The sequence below is a fragment of the Heterodontus francisci genome, chromosome 17 (genome assembly GCF_036365525.1).
Source record: "Heterodontus francisci isolate sHetFra1 chromosome 17, sHetFra1.hap1, whole genome shotgun sequence".
NCBI classification, from domain to species: Eukaryota; Metazoa; Chordata; class Chondrichthyes; order Heterodontiformes; family Heterodontidae; genus Heterodontus; species Heterodontus francisci.
In genome coordinates, this window is record NC_090387.1 from 19,708,808 (window position 1) to 19,731,864 (window position 23,057).

The window sequence follows — 23,057 nt, forward strand, 5'->3', positions numbered from 1 at the left end:
CCAATTAAATAGCATTACACGCCGCTCAGTAAATCCCCCCTCACTCTCACGTGTCATAACCACTCCATTTAAAAGCGTAAGAGAATCCGAAGTAACATAAAGTGTGTTTGTTTGGCGAAGTTTACTGTGATAAACTTTGGAGAGTGTGCTGATACTCCACAGGAATGCACAGTGAAATAGAAAACACTGGAGATCGTCACTCCAGCTATTTACACCCATCTGATTTCTTGTAAAAGGTTGAACTTGAAGGAAATCCCTCCTATCTTCTCATCTCATTGGCCCTGCCATCTAAACTTTTATAAGACGTTTGGTCAGTTTCAATGTCAGTTACTGAAGGGACGCCAAGCATAGCCACACCTTCCTGCGGGTAAATAAACGCACCAATTTCGCGTCAAGCCTCGAGTGAACCGTATTGTTTGCCAAGCATTTTGAACGGACAATTGAAAGAACGGTAACAGTAGTCACGAAACCAGAAGAGAAAACGACGCCAATATTAGGTAATTGTCCTCAATTACTGATACCTGGCACGGAGCTGCTGTGGGATTATGCAAGGGTAAGCAAATCTTTCCATTGCAACTTTGAAATAACTTTACAAACTTTTCATCTATATCATTTAAAATTATGTTTTGTTTCTAAATAATGTACAGGTGAAGACTTCCTATTATATAGGACTAATTAGATCGTTTTTTCCACTTTTGCTGTTATTTTGCCTTCTCCTATGTACCTTATCGCTGAGACTGATAGGTTAAAATGTTGGGCTTGCAGGATCGGAATGGTCGATAAAAACAACACTGGGATGCGCCGTCTCAAGCAATGGTTAATCGACCAGATTGACAGCGATCAGTACCCCGGCTTAGTGTGGGATGATGAGCAGAAAGTCACTTTTCGGATTCCCTGGAAACACGCCGGGAAACAGGACTACAACCAGGAGGTGGACGCTTCAATCTTCAAAGTACGAGGATTTTTGGCACAGATTGCGATGCTCCAAAGGCAGAGCCTGCTGATCCCCCTTCTTAAAATGTAGTATTCCTACTTACAGTATTGGATCCCAGTACTTGGCTACAGTGTAGGGAAGGGTAATAGGTAGAACATCTGGTTGGCATGGAGGCACTTTAGAGATATGCAGCTGTGGTCCCAAGTTGTATGTACGAAGTTGGTCAAATTTCAAAATCAAAGTTGATGCTCCATGTGTCTCTCTGCAAACCCTCTCGCTTCATTAACTATGAGGCCTGTTTGTATCATGGGACATTGAGTTCAGAGTCAAGCTGCTGTCAGATGTTTTTGAATGAAAGATGGGCTGCAGTACAGAATTGTAGGAGAATAATTTGCACAATAAACTTTAAAAATGTAAATTATAAGGGATTATTTTCTGAAAGTTGAGAAAGTTAACTTTTTTTTTTACAGATATTGCATTAACGAGGGAGAAACTCATTTCTATTAATTAAACTTAACTTCCGAGTTGTCTAGAAAATAGAGGTAAATTTTGCCCGTCTGCTCTGCCCTGACCAACTTATTCTGATTCAAGGTGTCTTATCAGTTAAGTGGTTTAAGTGGTTAAACTGTGAAAATATAGTAGGTGTTACAGTAAGTTTTAGCTGCTGCAGAGAGCTTTTTTTTTAAAAAAAAAGTTTAATATGATTACGAAACTGTATAATATGCTTAGAACTAGTGAAGATCTATATTAAGCTTTCAATGAACTCATTTCTTAAAATATGCATTTGGTTTGTAGAAAGAAATTATTTATACAAGTCACAGATGTTCTTAAAGAAAAGTGTCATGTCTGAGGGACTGATAGATCCATTCCTTGGCATCTCCAAACAGGACTGTGCAGGCTTTGGGAGATTTCTCCCAGCGACCAAAGCACTTCCAGTACAATGCTCAACATTATTAAATGGCAATTAGCCTAATGCATAGGTAGCTACTCAAAGGTTTCGGACTAAAGTTCAAGTTTAAATATAGGTACATTCAGGCAGTATCTCTAGTTGAAGGGCACCATAACCCTTTAACACTTAATTACTCTATAACTGGATTTTTTTTTGCTCCTGTTTGCTTATTTACTTTTCAAAACTTTTTAACTTGGTACAACTTTCTGAAGTATTTAAGGTTGTAAAAATATATAGTTAAAAAGTGGATACAGTATGCTAAGAGTATTTTTGTTGCTTGTACTGGAAGATATAAATCAAAATGCTTATGTCGCATCTGCGATACAAAGTTCCCTTTGCTTCTGTCTGCCACACTCACTTGAACTATTGTGAAGCTAGAGAGCACTTGGACAGATTTGTTGATTTGCTTTTCAGCCTCAATAACAATAAGGGCAATGACTCCAGATGCAGGTGTAGATGAGAAGGAATCTTATCATTTTATTTCCAAATGTATGAGACTAGATTAAAGCAAGCATATATCTTCAGCTGTGTGTTAAAAAGAAATTCACATTTTGTGTTGAGTAGAGATCAACCATTAGCTCTAACAAAGACATAAAGCACACTTTAATGGCTTCCAGCACTTAGTTTATTGAGTTCATCTACTAAGTCATAGTTTATATACTGCATTGCATTTATAGGCTTGGGCTGTCTTCAAAGGGAAATATAAAGAAGGTGAGAAGGCAGAGCCTGCAACATGGAAGACAAGACTTCGTTGTGCGCTCAACAAAAGTCCAGATTTTGAAGAAGTAACCGATCGTTCACAGCTCGACATCTCAGAACCATATAAAGTTTATCGGATTGTTCCTGAAGGACAGCAGAAATGTAAGTGTAAACCATGCAGCAGGTTAGACACATATTAGATGCATTTCCAGTGTATTCCAGTCTAATTCATGCATGTACTCCTGTAAGTTTAGATACAAAGAAAGGCCATGACTGAAATCATTCAGCGTCTGAAAGAGAAAGATACATTTTGATGAACTGCTCTACTCCAAAGTGTCTTTCTTTATCCTAGTGCTTTTTTTTTTAAAGATTTGATTACTAGACATGGGGTGGGGGATGGGAGTGGTGGTCGTGGGGGTGAAGTGGGAGAACTAAAAATAAAGTTGTTTATAAGTTATTCTGGCCCCATATTATGACTTTTATGAGGGAGAGATACATTTATAAACTTCATCATTTGGAATTAACTTGATGCCTTCCCTGAATAAAAGATAATTGACATCTATAAAGCCCTATCTATCCATTGGGGGATAAAGATGTACATACAGCTTTATAGCTGTAATGTAGCAGTTTGGGTATGATATGTGAAAATAATTTGCTTTTGGTTTCATTTATGTTTCTTATTTTCAGTATTTTCATTGCATGAATATTTAACACGTATAAAATTTTTCCTATTTTGTTGGAGGCATAACAGCAGAGAGAGGATTTTGGTAGGAGTGAATTATGCAATTATATGATAGCATTATACAGCTAGACATTGCTTGTAGAAAGTGTGCAGTTATTTAGGAAGTTACAGTAATGACTTCAGGCAGGAGGCAAGTATTGGGCTCTCCAGCCTCCATTCAACTTTCTGCAATGTCAAGCTGATAAAATGAAGCAGAACACAGCACAATTTCTTTGAACGTTCAGCTAAATTGAAGGAAACATTTAACCTTTTGGTTCATGAAGTTCTGTTCTTGTGAATAATGAAAAAAGAACAGAAATGTTGGATTAACTACTCTTGCATAAAGATATGATTCTTATCCCATTAAAAACTTGTCCTGAAAGCTTTGGATAGGAAATAAGAAACTTACTTCCTTAAATAAGTCCTTTTTGCTGCTAATATTGATGCTACCACTTTCACGAAATACTTCCATTGATTAACACATTCTTATCACAGTGACTGAATCCTGTGTCCTATTGATTCGATCAACTAAATGGATTTTAAACATTCTGAAACAGGTAAATTTGGCAATCACTCCAATGAACAAGGTGATGTCACTGATATGGATTGCAGCCCATCTGGCTCAGATGAACTTATGAAAGAGGTAAGTGACTGCATTCTTTTTACCCCTTTCTTATATTTTGAGGCTTCAGTCAGTTTGAAAGGCACTCGGTGAACTGAATAAAGTCACTTTGTTCCTTGAGTCCGAATACAATGCAATCCAAATGTATGTAGTAATATGCATAGTTTAGTTGCTGCCTTTACTAGATCATTCTGTGTATTAAAGATTTTGCACTTATGTAGGGCCTTATCTTGGCTCTCAGGATGTCCCAACCCACTTCACTCTCCAATAATAATTTTTCAAACTGCAGTCACAATTCCTATGGGGGTAAATTTAGGAATCAGTTAGTCACATGAGCTGCAAATGAGATTTTTTAAATTCATTTGGGGGATGTGGGCGTCGCTGGTGGGCCAGCATTTATTGCCCGTTCTTAATTGCCTTTGAGAAGGTGGTGATGAGCTGCCTTCTTGAACTGCTGCAGTCCTTGGGATGTAGGTACACCAACAGTCCTGTTAAATGAATGATCAATTAGTCTGTTTTTGCTACTATTGATTGAAGGAAAAATGTTGGTCAACATACTGGGAAGCCTCACTGTTCTTGAAAGGTGTTTACCTGAAGCAGAACAGGCAGATGATTTAACATTGTACCTGAATGATGGATAACTTCTCAACACATACGCGAGTAATGAAAGTATTTTCTGGCAAGAAATAAATGTTGAATGATGAACGATAACAATAGCGATGTTTTATATCAAACATTTTTAGTTTTCTGATCAAAAGGTTTTCCTTTTAGTCAGTCCAATTTTCTGTCATCATCCCTTAAAGGTACTGACTCATGTTAGGGTATGATTTCCCCAAACAATGGCCAGTCTGTGATTCTTTGTCCAAGTGGCCATTCTTCATGTGGGAATGCACTGTGGGATTGTGGGAGAGCATCACAGTTCGATCCTGTCCCTACCCTGATGACATTCCAACAAGAGTCACGGGACCAGGGAATCTGGCTGATTATTTTCTTTTCCTCCTCTAGGCCAGGAGCAATTGAGGCATCCCTACTAAAATCCTAGCTGTGAACAATTAATGCAGCACACATCTAGGGCTGGAATTTGTTCTCAGCCCAACATCAGGTTCCATGGTGAGGCAGGCTGGAGAATCTGAGTGGCAGCGGCCACCAACGGAACCTGATGCCAGATTGCTGGGCCCCATCTTCCTGGGGGTGGGATAGGCCGATGTCAGCCTTCCTGCCCAGAGGCCAACTGAGGCCCTTAAGTGGCCTATTGATGACCAATTACGGGCCTGTTCCCATCATCGCTGGGATCTTACCAGCAGCGGGGGGGCCTCCGCCACGCAGGGAGGACGCCTTGGAAAACCAGACACCCATCTTGCGGGCTTGTGTGGGGGGGGTGCACAGTCCCTCCATCGTGGGCAATTCTTGGCCCACGGAGAAAGCAACCTCCCCCGCCCTGTCTGAACCAATGTACCCCTCGGGTCCCCCCTCCCCCTGGACCGAAAGCCCACATTCCCACCCCCCCCCCCAACTCCCCCTTGCCGAGGCCTTCCAGACCAGCCCCGGTGACACCACCTCACCTACCTCGGGTCCGGAGTTCCAATGCTGGGCCCGGGTCCGCCGCTTCTGCAGTATTGACATTGGCCACCGCTCCCGGTGGCGCTGCCAGTACTCTTGAGCTACCAGCCCTCTGATTGGCTGGCAGCTCTTGGAGGCGGGATCCCGGTCCCTATTATGTCTTTAAAGGGATGGGGATTCCACCTCCTTAAACTTTGACCCCAAAAGACTGGAGGATCACTCCAGAGGTCAGAAAAAATGCAGAAGCGGGGTCCCCCCCAATCTTTTCGGCCCAGTGCCGGGAGCCCCACCTCCTGCATAAAATCCAGCCCTTAGAATCTAACCTAGGCCATCCTCATTCTTCTGACTTGTTTCTAAACTGAACAGTCAGTAATGAACTGCTCGGGTAACCATTGGCAAGACTTGTATATAAGTAATAGAACCAATTAAAACTGAATTTACCCTTGCACTGATCATGATGTAAAGCAGTGCGAGTTTGCATTATGCAGAGTCATCAGCATTTGAAACACTGAACTTGTATAGATATAGACCATTCACAAAGCCCTTTGATAGTGCTTCTTGCTTGACCTGTGCTGTATAAAGTCAGAGTTCCCACCAACATTCACTGTGGCAGCAAATCTTAAGACCACTGTTTCTGTGAAAAATCACTTGGAAAATTGTTTGTAGAAGGACAATAGCCTGACACCATGAGGGAATGACATGACCATGAGTTCCAACACTGAGAGAAAGGTTTGCCAGAATCTTTTTCATGAAGGTGAGCCCTTCTCCTTTTAACATGGCAGTTGCAACCCCTCTCACATCCTGCTTCTATCCCTAGATAACCGTCAGAGTTTTAATCACTTTTTTTTTCCTTGACTCCCTTTTTGATTTGTTTCAAATAAGGGACAAAGAAAAGCCTCCTCATGTGCCAGTGTGAAATTTGTGTAATGCTCTCCTTTTTAATCTTCCCCTTTCTTGTACCCCTCACTCAAGCTATGGCAAAGTGTAGATCCCATTGAAACCAGCTGAAAGGTAGCTAAGACAGAAGTGAATGGGTAGAAGGCTGGCTGGCTGGCCAGCAAGGACAATTATTTTGATGAAACCAGCTTGTGTTTTTCCTCTGTCTTGGTGGTATAGCATTTAAACATAAAGGAGAGATGAACTCCAAACAGCAAGAGCCTTTTAACACTGTCACTCAGCAGCATAAATAGGGAAGAAGGCTACAGCCTCAAAATTGCGAGGTCAGTGTCCTTGAGTTGTGGTTCACTTGATTTTTTTTTCCCCAGCAGTTCACTTACATTCTCAGTTTTCTAACTGTCATGTTCATTTGAGCAGGATTGTGTGCTGGCAGTGGAGTCCCAATTTTGGACCACAAGTCTAAGTTGCTAACCTTTTAATAGTCATTTCTCACAGTGCATATTATATTCAAGATAGATGTAATGTCAAGCTCAATTTATTTATACACTATGCAATGCAAGATTAATGTTTTAAAATCAGATTTCATTTTTAATTTCACATTTTCTAATAATGTGAATATACATTATGTAAAAAAAATGTGATAGAAGCACATTTACAGGGAGTGTTTGATTAAGATTCCATATACATATTAGTTTGGCTCAGGCTCTCAGTCATGCATTTTCAGGATTCCTGGCCCATTTCAAGGATTTGAGTATATAATCCTAGACTGACACTGAGGGAGTGCACCATTGTTAGAATTGTTGCTCTTTGGATGTGATATTAAACTGAGGTGATTACTTGTTGAAGTGGACACTGAAGATCCCATGATGACATTCGAAGAAGAGTTCCCTTGTCCAACATTATTCCCTCAACCAACCACACCAAAATAGTGGATTACCTAGTTATTCATTGCACAAAATGCTGCTGTATTTGTAATTTGTAATTAATTGTATATTTAATGTTTGAAGCTGTGATAAGTAACCTTATAAATGCTAGTCAGTATTTTTCCTTTTCCCGAATTAATCTCCCATGGCATTACACATGGATTTAAAACTAAACGTAGTCTTCAGTGGAAGCAAAGTTAGATGGCAGCGGAAAAGTAGATCAGAGTAGGTGAGCATAATATATTCCTCTTTTCAAACTCATACATTCTATCCTTTATATAATACTTTGGATTTGTATAATTTATTGTTAAATAACAAAACTTGACATCAATTTGAGAATCAGAAATGGAGTTAGAACATAGTACAGGCTGTTGTCTATCTTCTTTGGCCTCCTTGTCTCGAGAGACAATGGGTAAGCGCCTGGAGGTGGTCAGTGGTGTGTGGAGCAGCGCCTGGAGTGGCTATAAAGGCCAATTCTAGAGTGACAGACTCTTCCACAGGTGCTGCAGAAAAAATTGGTTGTCAGGGCTGTTACACAGTTGGCTCTCTCCTTACGCCTCTGTCTTTTTTCCTGCCAACTGCTAAGTCTCTTCGACTCGCCACACTTTAGCCCCACCTTTATGGCTGCCCGCCAGCTCTGGTGAATGCTGGCAACTGACTCCCACGACTTGTGATCAATGTCACAGGACTTCATGTCGCGTTTGCAGACATCTTTAAAGCGGAGACATGGACGGCCGGTGGGTCTGATACCAGTGGCGAGCTCGCTGTACAATGTGTCTTTGGGGATCCTGCCATCTTCCATGCGGCTCACATGGCCAAGCCATCTCAAGCGCCGCTGACTCAGTAGTGTGTATAAGCTGGGGATGTTGGCCGCCTCGAGGACTTCTGTGTTGGAGATACGGTCCTGCCACCTGATGCCAAGTATTCTCCGGAGGCAGCGAAGATGGAATGAATTGAGACGTCGCTCTTGGCTGACATACGTTGTCCAGGCCTCGCTGCCATAGAGCAAGGTACTGAGGACACAGGCTTGATACACTCGGACTTTTGTGTTCCGTGTCAGTGCGCCATTTTCCCACACTCTCTTGGCCAGTCTGGACATGGCAGTAGAAGCCTTTCCCATGCGCTTGTTGATTTCTGCATCTAGAGACAGGTTACTGGTGATAGTTGAGCCTAGGTAGGTGAACTCTTGAACCACTTCCAGAGCGTGGTCGCCAATATTGATGGATGGAGCATTTCTGACGTCCTGCCCCATGATGTTCGTTTTCTTGAGGCTGATGGTTAGGCCAAATTCGTTGCAGGCAGCCGCAAACCTGTCGATGAGACTTTGCAGGCACTCTTCAGTGTGAGATGTTAAAGCAGCATCGTCAGCAAAGAGGAGTTCCCTGATGAGGACTTTCCGTACTTTGGACTTCGCTCTTAGATGGGCAAGGTTGAACAACCTGCCCCCTGATCTCGTGTGGAGGAAAATTCCTTCTTCAGAGGACTTGAACGCATGTGAAAGCAGCAGGGAGAAGAAAATCCCAAAAAGTGTGGGTGCGAGAACACAGCCCTGTTTCACGCCACTCAGGATAGGAAAGGGCTCTGATGAGGAGCCACCATGTTGAATTGCGCCTTTCATATTGTCATGGAATGAGGTGATGATACTTAGTAGCTTTGGTGGACATCCAATCTTTTCTAGTAGTCTGAAGAGACCACGTCTGCTGACTAGGTCAAAGGCTTTGGTGAGATCAATGAAAGCAATGTAGAGGGGCATCTGTTGTTCACGGCATTTCTTCTGTATCTGACGAAGGGAGAACAGCATGTCGACGGTCGATCTCTCTGCACGAAAGCCACACTGTGCCTCAGGGTAGACGCGCTCGGCCAGCTTCTGAAGCCTGTTTAGAGTGACTCGAGCAAAGACTTTCCCCACTATGCTGAGCAGGGAGATTCCACGGTAGTTGTTGCAGTCACCGTGGTCACCTTTGTTTTTATAGAGGGTGATGATATTGGCATCGCGCATGTCTATATGGACTGATAAACAAACTAGTCTACCATTTAGAAGTTTGGTATGATAATTATATCTTTTTATACATTTTGCAGGTTATTGTGGATTATAATGGGATAATAAAGAGAAGTCATTCTCCACCACAGGAGGACTGTACAAGTCAACCACAGCAAGACTGGTGGGGACGGCAAACCATTGAGGGTAAAACAAGACACTTTTTTTTCCCCTTTTTATTATTGGGCTAGCCAACTATTTATTTTTCTCAATTTGCTTTGCTTTTTGAAAAGGGATATCATTGGATATGGCCCATTAGTGGGATTCTGATAGACTAGGTAGTGGGTCAGAATCTCCATTCTGGGGAATAATGTTGTTTCAAAGAACAAAAAATCATAAACTTTAAGGAACCATTATAAAACAGCAGGAAAATAACACATACTCACTCAAGAAAAGTCAAATAAAAATCGTAGAGATTCTCGTTGGAATCCCCATTAGTGTCGGAAAATTTCTGAAAATATCTGAAAATGACTTGCGTTGAACCTTCCACTCATGGTTGCAGTAAACAATCCAGAAAATTCTAGACTAACATAGGCGACTCAGAGCTGAGAGCCCTTAGTGTCTTACACTTAGTCTTGCACCCTATCAGAGTTGGACAGAATTAGGAGAAGGGAGCAGTCAAGAAGCAGTGCTTAGGAAATGTAAAGTTTGTGTTTTAACAGCCTGTGACCATAAAGTTACAGTGTAGGATAATAGGACATGAACATTTAGTGTGTTTGTTTGAAATTCCTTTCACTTCTCTTTAAAGAGGAGACATAATGCAGAGGAATTTCAGATTCACCACCAGGCTCACCACCACCTTCTCAAGGACAATTAGGAATGTCAGCAATGCCTACATCCCATGAATGAATAAATAAGAAAAATAGATGAATATGTGAATGTCACATACTCGAATCTTACTGCATAATTTCAGGGCCTGTAGATTGTACAAGATAGGGAAGAATGAGAAAAGCCAGAATGATGCTTTGGTCCCATTTTGTTTGTGTGGTATTTATGGATGAGGAAGGCCATTTAGCCCAATTTAGTTAAGTCGTCAAGAAAGAACCGACAAACCCACATCCCTTAAGATTGCAGTTTTTTTGCCTCTAGCAGTACATTACATGTTTAGTTTAGTTTAGTTTTAGTTTAGAGATACAGCACTGAAACACGCCCTTCGGCCCACCGAGTCTGTGCCGACCATCAACCACCCATTTATACTAATCCTACACTAATTCCATATTCCTACCAAATCCCCACCTGTTCCTATATTTCCCTACCATCTACCTATACTAGGGGCAATTTATAATGGCCAATTTACCTATCAACCTGCAAGTCTTTGGCATGTGGGAGGAAACCGGAGCACCCGGAGGAAACCCACGCAGACACAGGGAGAACTTGCAAACTCCACACAGGCAGTACCCAGAATTCAACCCGGGTCGCTGGAGCTGTGATGCTGCGGTGCTAACCACTGCGCCACTGTGCCGCCCAACTCTGATAATGTCTTGACTTTGTCAGTAGTGTAAAATGGGTGATAGTGAGTCAGCAGCTCATTTTACATCACTCCTGATTTTTATTCCCAATGGAAGTCAATGGAAACAAGAATTGGGAGTGATGTAAAATGAGCTTCCGACTTGTCATTGCCCCTTTTACACTATTGCACAAAGTCAAAATCTACCTCCCTCTGTTTATTTTTGTTGTTGTTGAGTATTTCAATATAAAAGCTTTTGTATTGTTTGATGTTGCCTTACTGAGAACTCCCAACATAACTAAAACAGATTAACAGAGCATTTATGTCATTACTGTTTGTGGGACCTTGACCTTGTGCAAATTGCACATGCCGAACAATAATCGTGACTATACTTCAAAAGTTATTAATAGACGTTAAACATTTGGGACGTCCCAGGGGTGCAAAAGGTTAAATAGAAAATGCTTTCTTTCTATCTGTGTTTCTTCAGCCTGCATCATTTCAGAAGAATGCCTATATCTTTTCCTTTCTGTGATTACAGATTCTTCAATGCTGTATTATGCCAATAACTTTGGACCCATGCAACCCAATTCAGGTACCAGAAGCATAATCATTACTGTTCATCTCTTTTGTTTATGATTTCATTAAGATTCTGTTATGGATGCAGATCATTACGCACTAGTTTTACACAAGAGGGGTTGATCAATTCTGCTTTGTAGGCCTTGGGACTCAGGTAATTTGAATCTGTAATCCCTCTTTTTGAAAATGTTGTCTTTCTCTAGGGTATTGCCAAATGATTGTCACATTTTACTATGGAGGACTTCCAATGTCCCGGGTTCCTGTACGGCGGTCTGATGGCTGTAGAATCACCGTACGTCATGCTCCCGTCAACAATGAGGCCATATTTGGGCCGGAAAGCATGGAGCAGGTTCTGTTCCCACCTACAAGCAAGATTATGAACCCTCGGCAACAGCAAGTTACAAATAAACTCTTAACTCACCTTGAGCGTGGGGTGCTGTTACTCAGCAACAACGAAGGCATCTATATCAAAAGGCTCTGCCAAGGCAGGGTTTTCTGGAGTGGCCCCTGTGCACCTTTTGCTGACAGGCCGAACAAGCTGGAGAGAGATGCGATAGTGAAGCTATTTGACACAAAGCAATTTTTGCAAGGTTTGTACTACAGCTGTTATTATCTGCAACCAGTTGCATTTATCTAGCACCTTCTAACATAGTAAAGCATCCTAAGGTGTTTCACAAGACCATTATCAAACAAACTTTGACACCGAGTCACATGAGATATTAGGATGGGTGAGCAAGTGCTTGGTCAAAGAGGCAGGTTTTAAGCAGCCTCTTAAAGGAGGTGAGAGCGGCAGACAGGTTTAAGGAAGAAATTTCAGATCTTCGGGCCTAGTCAGCTGAAGGTATATAGTGGTGGAGCAATGAAAATCAGGGATGTGCAAGAGGCCAGAATTGGAGGAGCGCATATATCTCTGAGGGTTGTAGGGCTGGAGGAGGTAATAGAGATTGGAAGGGGTGAGGTCATTGGAGGGATTTGAAAACCAGGATGAGAATTATAAAGTTGAGGCATTGCTGGACTGGGAGCCAATGTATATCAGCGAGCACAGAGGTGATGGATGAACGGGACTTCATCTTTTGGGAGTGATTAACTAAGAGGCAGGTATTATTCTGGCCAAATACTGTTCTTGGAACAGAGATACATATTTCAATGTACATCATCCTGATTCGATAGTCTTCAGCATGAAGGCACTGATCTGTATTAGGGCATGGTGCCATAGATAGCCCTCTGGTACCTTGTCCAAATGCCCATTCTTCAGATGCATACTTAGAAAATAAACATTGGGCTGTTTGACTGCAGACGTCCTCGCAACTAGACCTGATCCTGCTCTCAGCTAATGTTCACACCCACACATTTTTCAGCACAGTGGAAGACGTTACCAAGATGGGGTAGAAATTTTCACCCATCACTTTGTATGCTATTCCTACGTACCACTGTTTTTCTGCATGGGCTAACCTGTTATTAAAAGTATTAAACTCACATAAAATGGCACACAGGACTATTGTATGAGCTCATTAAGCATTTGTAAGTGATTTTCGGGATTGGAATTTAGACCTTTTGTGTTATACCATAGAATTTGAGTGAGAGATGTGTTATAGAGATAGAGACAAATCACGCTGTGATAACAACAGACTAATGTTTCAAACAAATGTGTTAACACCTTTGTTAAAATATCAGAGGAATTTAAGTAAAGGCATGCTACTGCTGCTCAGTAAGTTCACCCCAAAGGTATTTTATTTAGTTTCTCAATTAGCGAGGGAACCATAATCTATGTTGGATTTTTAAAAAATTCTTTCTTGGGATGTGGGCATCGCTGGCTATGCCAGCATTTATTGCCCATCCCTAATTTCCCTTGAGAAGGTGGTGGTGAGCTGCCTTCTTGAACCATTGCAGTCCATGTGGGGTAGGTACACTCACAGTGCTGTTAGGAAGGGAGTTCCAGGATTTTGACCCAGCGACAGTGAAGGAACGGCAATATAGTTTCAAGTCAGGATGGTATGTGGCTTGGATAGGAACTTGCAGATGGTGGTGTTCCCATGTATCTGCTGCCTTTGCTCTTCTTGGCAGTAGATGTTGTGGGTTTGGAAGGTGTTTTCAAAAGAACCTTGGCGAGTTGCTGCAGTGTATCTTGTAGATGCTGCCACTGTGCGCCGGTGGCGGAGGGTGTAAGTGTTGGTGGTGAATGAATCTGTGCAAGTTAATGAATCTGAGTGATATAATGAAGGTGCTGTTGCATTATAGAATGGTAATTGTTTTGTTTTTGTGATATTGTTTTCCACATTTATAGTCATTACAGGACTCTATACCAGTTATATTACACTCATTAAAATTAACAAAAATAAGAGATCGTTAGCTGAGAGCTGTCATTGGGTGTTAGTGAGCTCGGGTTTAAAATCATTTCTGAAATAGAGCAAGTAGTGTGGGCATTATGGTAGTTATATTTCTTTTTAAAAAGCCTAGATTTTCTGCTTGGCTGTTATGCCAGGGTGGTAGTTCCGCTGCCATGGGAGTATACTTTTGACCTGATCGTAATTCTGGGAGTCAGCCTGGGAGTGATCAGGGAATGGCTGTGACAGGCCTTGGGTGCCTGCAACTGGGTGTAAAGGCCAAATGCTTTGGTTTTTTTATTTGTTGGAAAAAGTGCCTTCCAATCAATTTATTCTGCGACTAGTCACGCAGACTGTTTGTTCCTTCTAAAATTTAAATGGGCCCCTCTGCCAGCTGTAGAAGTGCAGGATGCCAGGAGGAAACAACCAGCTCTTTGTGCTCTGTGTTGCTAAAATGTTGGGGAAATACGTTGTGATGTACTATTTTATTTATTTATTTTATTTAGAGACACAGCACTGAAAAAGGCCCTTCGGCCCACTGAGTCTGTGCCGACCATCAACCACCCATTTATACTAATCCTACATTAATCCCATTACCCTCTCACATCCCACCTTCCCTTAATTCCCCTACCACCTACCTATACTAGGGGCAATTTATAATGGCCAATTAACCTATCAACCTGCAAGTCTTTGGCTGTGGGAGGAAACTGGAGCACCCAGCGAAAACCCACGCAGTCACGGAGAACTTGCAAACTCCACACAGGCAGTACCCAGAATCGAACCCGGGTCGCTGGAGCTGTGAGGCTGCGGTGCTAACCACTGCGCCACTGTGCCACCCATTTGTATGAAATTATAATATGCTGATTCCTGCTTGGAAAAGGATAGTTATGCACAATGCCACTTCTGCTGGAAAATGTTGGAAGTGGCAATGAAAAGTGAGTGGCCGGTACAGGAACTCTTAAAGAAATTTCTGCCTCGTTTTGCTGCAGTAACTCCAGTCTTGGCTCATATATTTGTATAAAATTTGACCCTGAACACTCATGTCCACCAATAACTTGTATTGTTCTACTCCACTGTGTCAGAAATTAATTGTTTCACTTTTTGTGAATAGACTGCTTGCTTGACTCATTCTGACATTTTGCCTGCTACTTAAGAAAAGGGAAAAATAGGCAGCCGCCATCTGCATATTGTACAGATTTGGAGTTGGGGATGTATTAAAAGGCACTCCTCATCACCTTTTTGTGTGCTTGCATGTGGATGAACAGCATTGGCCTTAATCCTTTGGGGGGTACACTCTAAGGACTTCATGCCTTGTAAAGCTTTATGTAGATTCTCCCGAGTATGAAATATTACTTTTAGAAATGTCAATAAACATCAGTGTTATAGAGAGAAAGGAGGCTTATCAATGAATTTTCTAACAGTAGCCGATTCAAAAAGCGCTAATAAAATTATTGAAAACAAATACTGAGTTTTGGGCGCCCAATATATTAAGGATATAAAAGCAGTGGAAAAATTGCCTTTAGATTCACCAAGATAACAGGTTACGGTTAGAAAAAAGTCTCAAAATTTAAGGCTCTTTCAGTGGAGCTGAGAAAGTTGAATGGTTGACTCCTAGAGGCCTTCAGGATTACGAAGGAGAACGGACGGAAACAGTGACAAAGTCTTGATGAACCAAATGGTGTGTTTCTGCGCTGGCACATTGTGATTGTGTATTTGGGAAGAATTTCAGTACTGGTTATTTCAAGTATTCTTGTTCCTATGTATACTGCTTTCTAGCACCAAATGTGTTTTTGATTTGCTTGTTAATAACTGAAAAGTGTCTCATCAATTACTATTGTCCTATATATTATCCTTCCTCCTATAGATTTTAATTTTCTCCCCTTTCTGTAAGTGTCTCCAGTCTATGCACCTGGGCTCAGAGGGTGAACAGCTATTCACTGGTCTCTACCAGCGTTGCTGTTTTGAGGCTGCCATGAGAATTGTCTCGGGTGACACATTTTCTAATTTCCCTCCTTTTCCTCTAGAAGTGCCTGGCCACAATTTGCATTTCCCATGGCCAAGATTGGGAAGTTTCTATATGAGGAATGGGATGTGAGGAGATAAATAATGTCTGAGTATTCCATGACACACAGTGTTGTAATGCCATGGTGCTGCCCAACTGGATCAAAAGGAACAGGATGAAAATATGGATTTAACATCAAGTTGGATTCCTAAGGATTGTCATGATTGAGATTGCTCTGGTATTCAATTCCCCCTCACTAAATTAATTTCAGGAGCCAAATTCAGTGCTTAAAGCAACACAAGTTCACAATCCATATTTTCTTTATCAGCGGCCACCCAGTAAGGCTCAATTAACCTGAGCCTTGGTTGGAATAAGTCAAATGATTCACATTAAATAAAACAACCAGGATAGAAGCCTATAGAAGACAAAGAGCTAGCACTAGAAAGGACTGATGTGCTATTCGATAATGCTTTAAAACATACCTGGATTGAGGTCAACCACTCCTGTTTGGGCAGTTAAACAAAGCTAAGTATGTGTCGCCTGAGGACTATCTACTTGTTTGGTGATCTTCAGTATACACTGGAATTACCTGCATTTAGAAAGGATAGAAAATCCTTTCAGGTGTAAGTGAATATAAATCCATCACAAAAGAGTCAAAAACCAATTAAGCTTAAATTTGAAGTGTGGTAGTGACAATGGTATCCGGTCTTAAAGTATTCTACCTCTCTTACAGCTTTACAACTTTACAATGAGAACCCCCAATGCGTGCTCCCGAATAACAAAGTGATTATATGCTTTGGAGAGGAATTTCCTGACATGAAGCCCATCAACAAAAAGTTAATTATCGTGGAGGTAAAGAAATTAATGGCATTTGGGGTGGGGGAAGGGACAGATGAGATTCCTGAACTGCATGATGCAAAGCACATTTTAAGACCTGTTTAACAATGTACGATTATTCAGATGGTTGTTACAAAACAAAATTGGAATTTTTTTCTGCTCATTCTGCAGATTGAGCAGGTGAAAACAAAACAGATTTTGCAAGCAGTACTTCAGTCAAGGAATTACGAAAACAACATTCATCTTCAAATTTCCAATGAAACAGCAGAGGACAAATTATCCGGGATTCTTCATGAACTTTGCATGAATAGTTATGGATACCCAAGACCTGCCTTCAGTGAAAACCAGCAAATAAGCTGAAAATAATAAACACAAAATCTCCGCTTCAGTGACCTAAAGACTCTTGTGTAAGTTGGTGGCATTAAAAGAAAAATGCTCTTTGCTGTTGTCAATCTTGTTGCTAAGGGACTCTGAATCTCTAATCATTCTCATTGGCTGAATGCCGCTTTGCACTGCAATTAATATTTTTGTAACAATATTGCATTTTGTAAAATTATCATATTTTATACAAGTTTATTTTTCACTGTGAAAACCAATTTATAGGAGTTACCAATAGGAGTTCATAGAATGAAGCACTGAACAGGCATCTACCTGAAATACTGTTCATTACTGTCATGACACTTACTATGTAAGAACTATTTATTATATATAGAATAATGGATATCTAAAAGGGAGTTGCACAGATTTATTTTAATGGATTGAAAAAATTACCATAAATCTAGTTTATAAATTGCACCTCTGTACAAGTTGCCACACAATTTTGTTACCATTTTAGCTTTTAAAGAAAATAGGCAGTATGGTTGTATAAGCTGCAATCTTAGATATTAGGTTGTGCAGTTACCTTTGTAATATTTGACAGCAGCTACCGATGGTAGTTGTGAAAGCAGAAATGCAGCTTGAGTTGAGCACAAATTAGCATATTTCTGTAGAGATATTTGACTTAAAATAGGCTTGCATTTATATAGCACCTTTTTTAGGGCGGAGGTAGATAGATTCTTGATAAGCAAGGGGCTGGAAGGTTATCGGGGATAGGTGGAAATGTGGAGAATTCAGTTCAGCCATGAACTTATTGAATGGTGGAGCAGGCTCGAAGGGTCGAGTGGCCTACTCCTGCTCCTAATTGGTATGTTCGTATGTTTATATGTTTATATGTTCATGACCTCAGGACATTTCAAAGTGCTTTACAGCCTATGAAGTACGTTTTTTCTTTGAAACATAGTCACTGTTGTAATGTAGGAAACACAGCAGCCAATGTGTGTGCAGCAAGCTCCCACAAACAGTAATGTTTTAGAGATTGAGGGATAAGCATTAATCAGAACACCAAGGAGAGCCCCTCTGCCCTTTTTTTGAAACAATGTCATGGGATCTTTTACATCCACCTGAGAGGGCAGACAGAGTCTCAGTTGAACATTTCATCTGAAAGACAGCACCTCCACAATTGCAGCACTCACTCAGTGAAGTGTCAGCCTAGATTTAGGTGCCCAAGTTTCTGGGCACAAAGCGGGTATCAAAACTGATATCTTCTTTTAGTATTGGACTGGTTTGTGTAATTACACACTCAGTATATCCTATTTAACCAAACGGTACAAGTTTATCTCTTCCATTTTATCTGCTAAAACCACCACAAATATACTTCAAGCTTAATTCATTTTGCTAGTGAGCCCATGCAGTAAAATAATAAAGTATGTTAACTGCTGAAAACCTAGGAGCAAATAACTTGTTGGCCAAGGAATTGTTGGTAGTTTCGACCGTAGCTGTTAAGAACACCACACCTTGTTCTGCACTGGAGACTACTTCTCCTCCTCCCCTCCAAGTCATGTGATGTTGCTAGACCCACCCACCCCACATTGTACATCACCTCACAGTAAATCCATCATTTAAATTTTGTAAAGCCTTTCCCTCAATCCCTAAATTGGCTGATGCGAGCTACTCTGAAACTCTATGGGCTTAAAATACGATTATTAAAATATTGACATTCATTGGCTATCAGTTTCATCAGTGGTGGATGGATTATCTTAATTTTCACTCTAATTTTATAGATTCAAAGTGCTAAATTGAAGATTACATGAAAATGACGTGTTTATTTTCTGACCAGTGTTGTCCATGTACAAACACTAAATGCACTTGGACTGTATTCCTTTTGTGCATGTATTTAGCATGTGTATTGATGTTTCTGTTTAGATAAGAAACAGATACAGGAGTTTAGTGTGGACACATTAAGTATAAGTATTACATCGAACCTACAGCACAGGAAAAGGTCATTCAGCCCAACAGATCTATGCTGGTGTTTATGCTCCACACGAGCCTCCTCCTACCTTACTTCATCTCACCCTATCAACATATTTTTCTATTCCTTCTCCCTCGTGCTTATGTAGCTACCACTTAAATGCACCTATGCTATGTGCCTTAACTACTCCCTATGGTAGCAAGTTCCACATTCTCACCACTGTCTTGTGTACAGGAGTTTCTCCTGAATTGGATTTATTAGTGACTATCATATATTTATAGGCCCTAAATTGTACAGCAACAATTCCAGTCAGAAAGTATACTCAAACCCTTAATCCATCAGTTAAAGTGCCAAATAAACAGATCCATTGCCTTTAAAATCAGAAGTAAAAACTGTATTAACTTCTGTTAGAGAAAAGGTACAGTGACCTAGCCATGGTTCAGTGAGTAACCAAACTTGGAAGACCCACATCCAATTTAAATATTGCTGCAAATTCACAGTAATGCTTGCACTAGTATTAGGTTTCTATGTCTAAAACGCCCTGACAATCTGCTCAGTAATGATAATATATGGGACAAATTTTGGGAATCATTGCTTAGAACATTGAACATTAGTTGCAATTAAAGTGTCCAATATGCAGCCACAAAGAGACTAGAGTTTTTTATGTGACTCGTGTATACATTGACACACTTTGTATAGTTTTGTGTATGTATGTGGGAGCGAGAAAATATTTAATTTTTGTTCTTGTGTCCTGACTCCCAATGCATGGTCCTTGCATAGTTGATGCTAAATGGCCTGATTCTCAGACCAGCAGCTTGGAAGATCCATTGTCACTGAGTCTTCTGATCAGACAGGTGCCAGTAAATGCACTACTCTGGCAGTGACAATGTCATGACAACTGCATCGTGTGCACTAAGTACTTCACCAGTGTACACTGCTGTCATAACCAGCCATAGTGCTGAATAGTGAGACCCACAGTATAGTCAGTTTACAGGATCACTGCACTATCTGCGCTTGAAGGTTGAGCAGCTCCATTTAAACTACTCTCCCAAAACTCGTGCTGCAATATTAAAGCTGCTACAGTGTGCTCGAATCGCCCAGTATGTTCTCAGTTAGGTTATATGCACAAATTGTTTTAAAACTACCTGTACTAACCTGTAGTGTTGCTGTTGAACACGCTGAAACATGGCTTTGGTCCAACACTGACTGACTAGTCAGATCCAGCGTCTCTATTGTGCTGGCATCATAAGATTGCCACTCACACCCTCCCAGAAAGTACCTAGACTTCAAAAATACCCAATAACAATGGCAATTTCGTATTGGCATCATGCAGGTGTCCTTTTATTTGCCATTCCTTCCTAAAAAGTACCTTGACTTCTTCACCATGAATCATTAGGAATGACTGTATATTAAAAATATTATTACACTGCTCCTCCTTTCTTATTCACATCCAGCTTTCAGCACTTAATATTCAGATTTAATTTTTTACACTCACTTCTTTAAGCTGCTCCCTTTTTTGTTCTCCATCTCCAACATTTCCAACCTCAATGCAAGAAAATGTAGCTTCTGAATTGGACTGGTGACCAAAGCATGAAACAATAGGCTCTGCCTCAGTGGATTCGAAAGTGAATGGTGAACCATACAGAAAGTCCCCAGGTTTGATCCACAGTCTGTGCTGAGTTAATTGATCTCGGTGGCAATATAGGCACTAAACCTGGCCTTCTCGCCCTTGATTTTAGGGGAAATTGGCCAAGTCCACGTTCCTGATCATTGTCCAATGACCCACCCCCCACCCCACCTGCTTCCCAAGTCAAATAGTTTGCTAACACTTCTCTATCAAGATTCAAACTTAACTATCGACCACTTATGCAAGGTACAATGCGCCTGTGGAACCATGCATTTGTCAGGATCCAACAAGAAAAAGGAAGGTAGAAAACTCATGAGAATGCAGAAACAAAAAAAACCAAAACATCCTTTTCCTATGTGCATGTTTGTACAAAGCGATCAGCATTCACCGTCTGAGGTAAACATTTATTATATCTGACCTTTATCTCCCTCCTAGGTATCAATTATGTTTCATAATGTGCATGAATGTGAATTTAACTTTTTTGTAAAACATATTTGGGGTCTGATTTTTCAGAAATAATATTAAAATGATCCTGTTCTTTGTAAAGTGCAAGTTTATGTGCCAATTGCGCTCTGTTTGTCCGTCTCCATCAAGAGCATGTATAAAATTTTATTTAAATACAGTGGAGGAAACATTAGCTACTTTGGCATCCATTTGTAAGTTGTAAGTACCTCTGATTATTTAAAGGGGCTTGCAGATTGTGTTTCTGTTTGACCCTTGCTCTGATGATGTACAATTTGGTTAGTAAATATGCTTTGAAATAAACTTTATGTAGATAGACCTTTTTGTTGGTGTCAGGAAGTCTTAGAAATAAAAAAATGCATAAACTTTTAACAGTCTGTTCAGAAGGAATATTGAGGGAATTAGCTCCAATTTCCTTATGTCTCACTCATCCCCTTGTTGCAGTGTTAAAATTGTCTACCGGTGATTTTACATCCAGGGTTGTAGGTCCAAATCTTCTATTAACTTCTGCACCTTGGCTGGAAGTTGCTTTAAACAGACTGGGAATGATGTGGGGTGGGAAGGGATAGAATTAAGCCCTGGTAATTTCCTGGCTCCAGATAGGCTGCATTTCAATGCAGAGTGACAGCAGAAGATACTTGTTTTAAACATTTGTATGTCAAATGCATCATAACCAACCACACGATTGATATTGGGATATTCCAAGTTTTTGTCCCAATTTGTTATGAGATATGAATTATTTACTACCTTGTATATTAAGAATTTCTGATGAGTATAACAAAGATATTTTTATTTTTTCTGTAAAGAGAATTCTGTAAATAAAGGTTGTTATTTCCAAACTATACCTCCATTTCTTGAATTCTTGTACTTTGCGAATGAAAAGACTGCACATAATTCACTGGCTTAAAGTAGTGAAACTGAGGAATTCTATTTGTATTGAGGTATAATTGCTTTTTGATTATTGCATTTCTTAAGTGTGTGGTTTTATTTGTGTACATAATAGTAAATTACCAGAACCCCTGACAAAATAGATAGTCAAATTGTATCTCAAAGCATCTACTCAACCAAATTCTCAATGCACATGATTTGGTAACAGACTGAGGATAAAAATCAAGATGTCTGAACATGGCCGGAATTTTATGCTCCCCACCCCTCAAACAGCAGGAAGGTGGGGGGAGGGGGAGAGCGTAAAATGGAGCAGGCTCAGGGGGCCCTTCCCAACCTGCCTCCGCTGCCACTTTACGCAGGGCGGCAGCAACAGAAAATGGCCTGCCTGCCCAAGGCCAATCAAGGCCCTTAAGTAGCAACTTAATGGCCACCTAACGGACTCCGCCTGCCGTCACGGGGATTTTACCTGTGGCTGGTCGGGTGGCCCAGGCCCGAGAGAAGCTGCCTGAGAAAAGCAGGCGGCTCTCTGATGGCCTGGGGGGGCCCTGTGCCCGACGGAGGGCGCCCCCGCTGCCCCAACCACCCCCAGCACATCGCCCATCCCCCCCAATCGACCACCACTGCCTCACTGGGGCCCGCTCCCAGTGGCACTGCTGGGACAGAGCTGCCGGCCCTCTGATTGGCAGGATTTCCTGCCTCAATGAGTTCCAAGTCCCGCCTCAGACCAATTAAAGGCTTGGGGACTGCAAAATGCGGATCGGATTCCCAGGCCAGGCGGAGGCGGGATTGTCACCGGCTTTTCAATCGATGGATGTCTCCCGTCCGGCAAGGGTAAAATTCTGGTCCATATTTATGTCCATTTTTATGACTGAAAGGCTATTGGCTGACAGTACATTCGTAACACTAGCCCCCTAGAGTTACTGCCATTCTGAGTACTTACTGTTCATAGTACTTCTGGATGTACACCTCTTTTGAATGCTTATTTTGAATAGGACTTGTTCTTCAAAATAATTACTTCCTAGAATTACTTGCCCTGTGCTTACTAATCATACTGTTAGTTACCTCATTTGAGTACTTACTATTCATACTATTTACTGCCACAAGTATCTTCCCTCTGAGTAATTACTGCTCACAGTATTTACCTGTAGAATTACCTCTTTCCACTCCCACTCCCTAAGCTATTACTATTCAAGCTGAGCGCTGTAACATACCATACTCACCCACATCAATGTATCTGAGCTGGCACATCCAATTATTTTGCCTT

At 41.1% G+C, this 23,057-nt stretch overlaps 1 protein-coding gene across 1 annotated transcript; it reads left to right on the forward strand.

The window, feature by feature from the left end:
• The first annotated feature begins 148 nt into the window (after window positions 1-148).
• Window positions 149-21,729, forward strand: irf8 (interferon regulatory factor 8). The gene is made up of 9 exons (XM_068049119.1): window positions 149-553; window positions 766-952; window positions 2,561-2,744; window positions 3,861-3,946; window positions 9,385-9,490; window positions 11,329-11,382; window positions 11,570-11,956; window positions 16,426-16,544; window positions 16,701-21,729. The coding sequence occupies exons 1-9, from the start codon at window positions 546-548 to the stop codon at window positions 16,887-16,889; spliced, it is 1,320 nt and encodes a 439-aa protein (XP_067905220.1). The 5' UTR covers window positions 149-545; the 3' UTR covers window positions 16,890-21,729.
• Window positions 21,730-23,057: the final 1,328 nt, after the last annotated feature.

Coding starts and splice junctions, on each gene's coding strand:
- irf8 (XM_068049119.1), top strand. Junction 2,745..3,860: donor TCCTGAAGGACAGCAGAAAT/GTAAGTGTAAAC, acceptor ATTCTGAAACAG/GTAAATTTGGCAATCACTCC. Junction 9,491..11,328: donor GGGACGGCAAACCATTGAGG/GTAAAACAAGAC, acceptor CTGTGATTACAG/ATTCTTCAATGCTGTATTAT.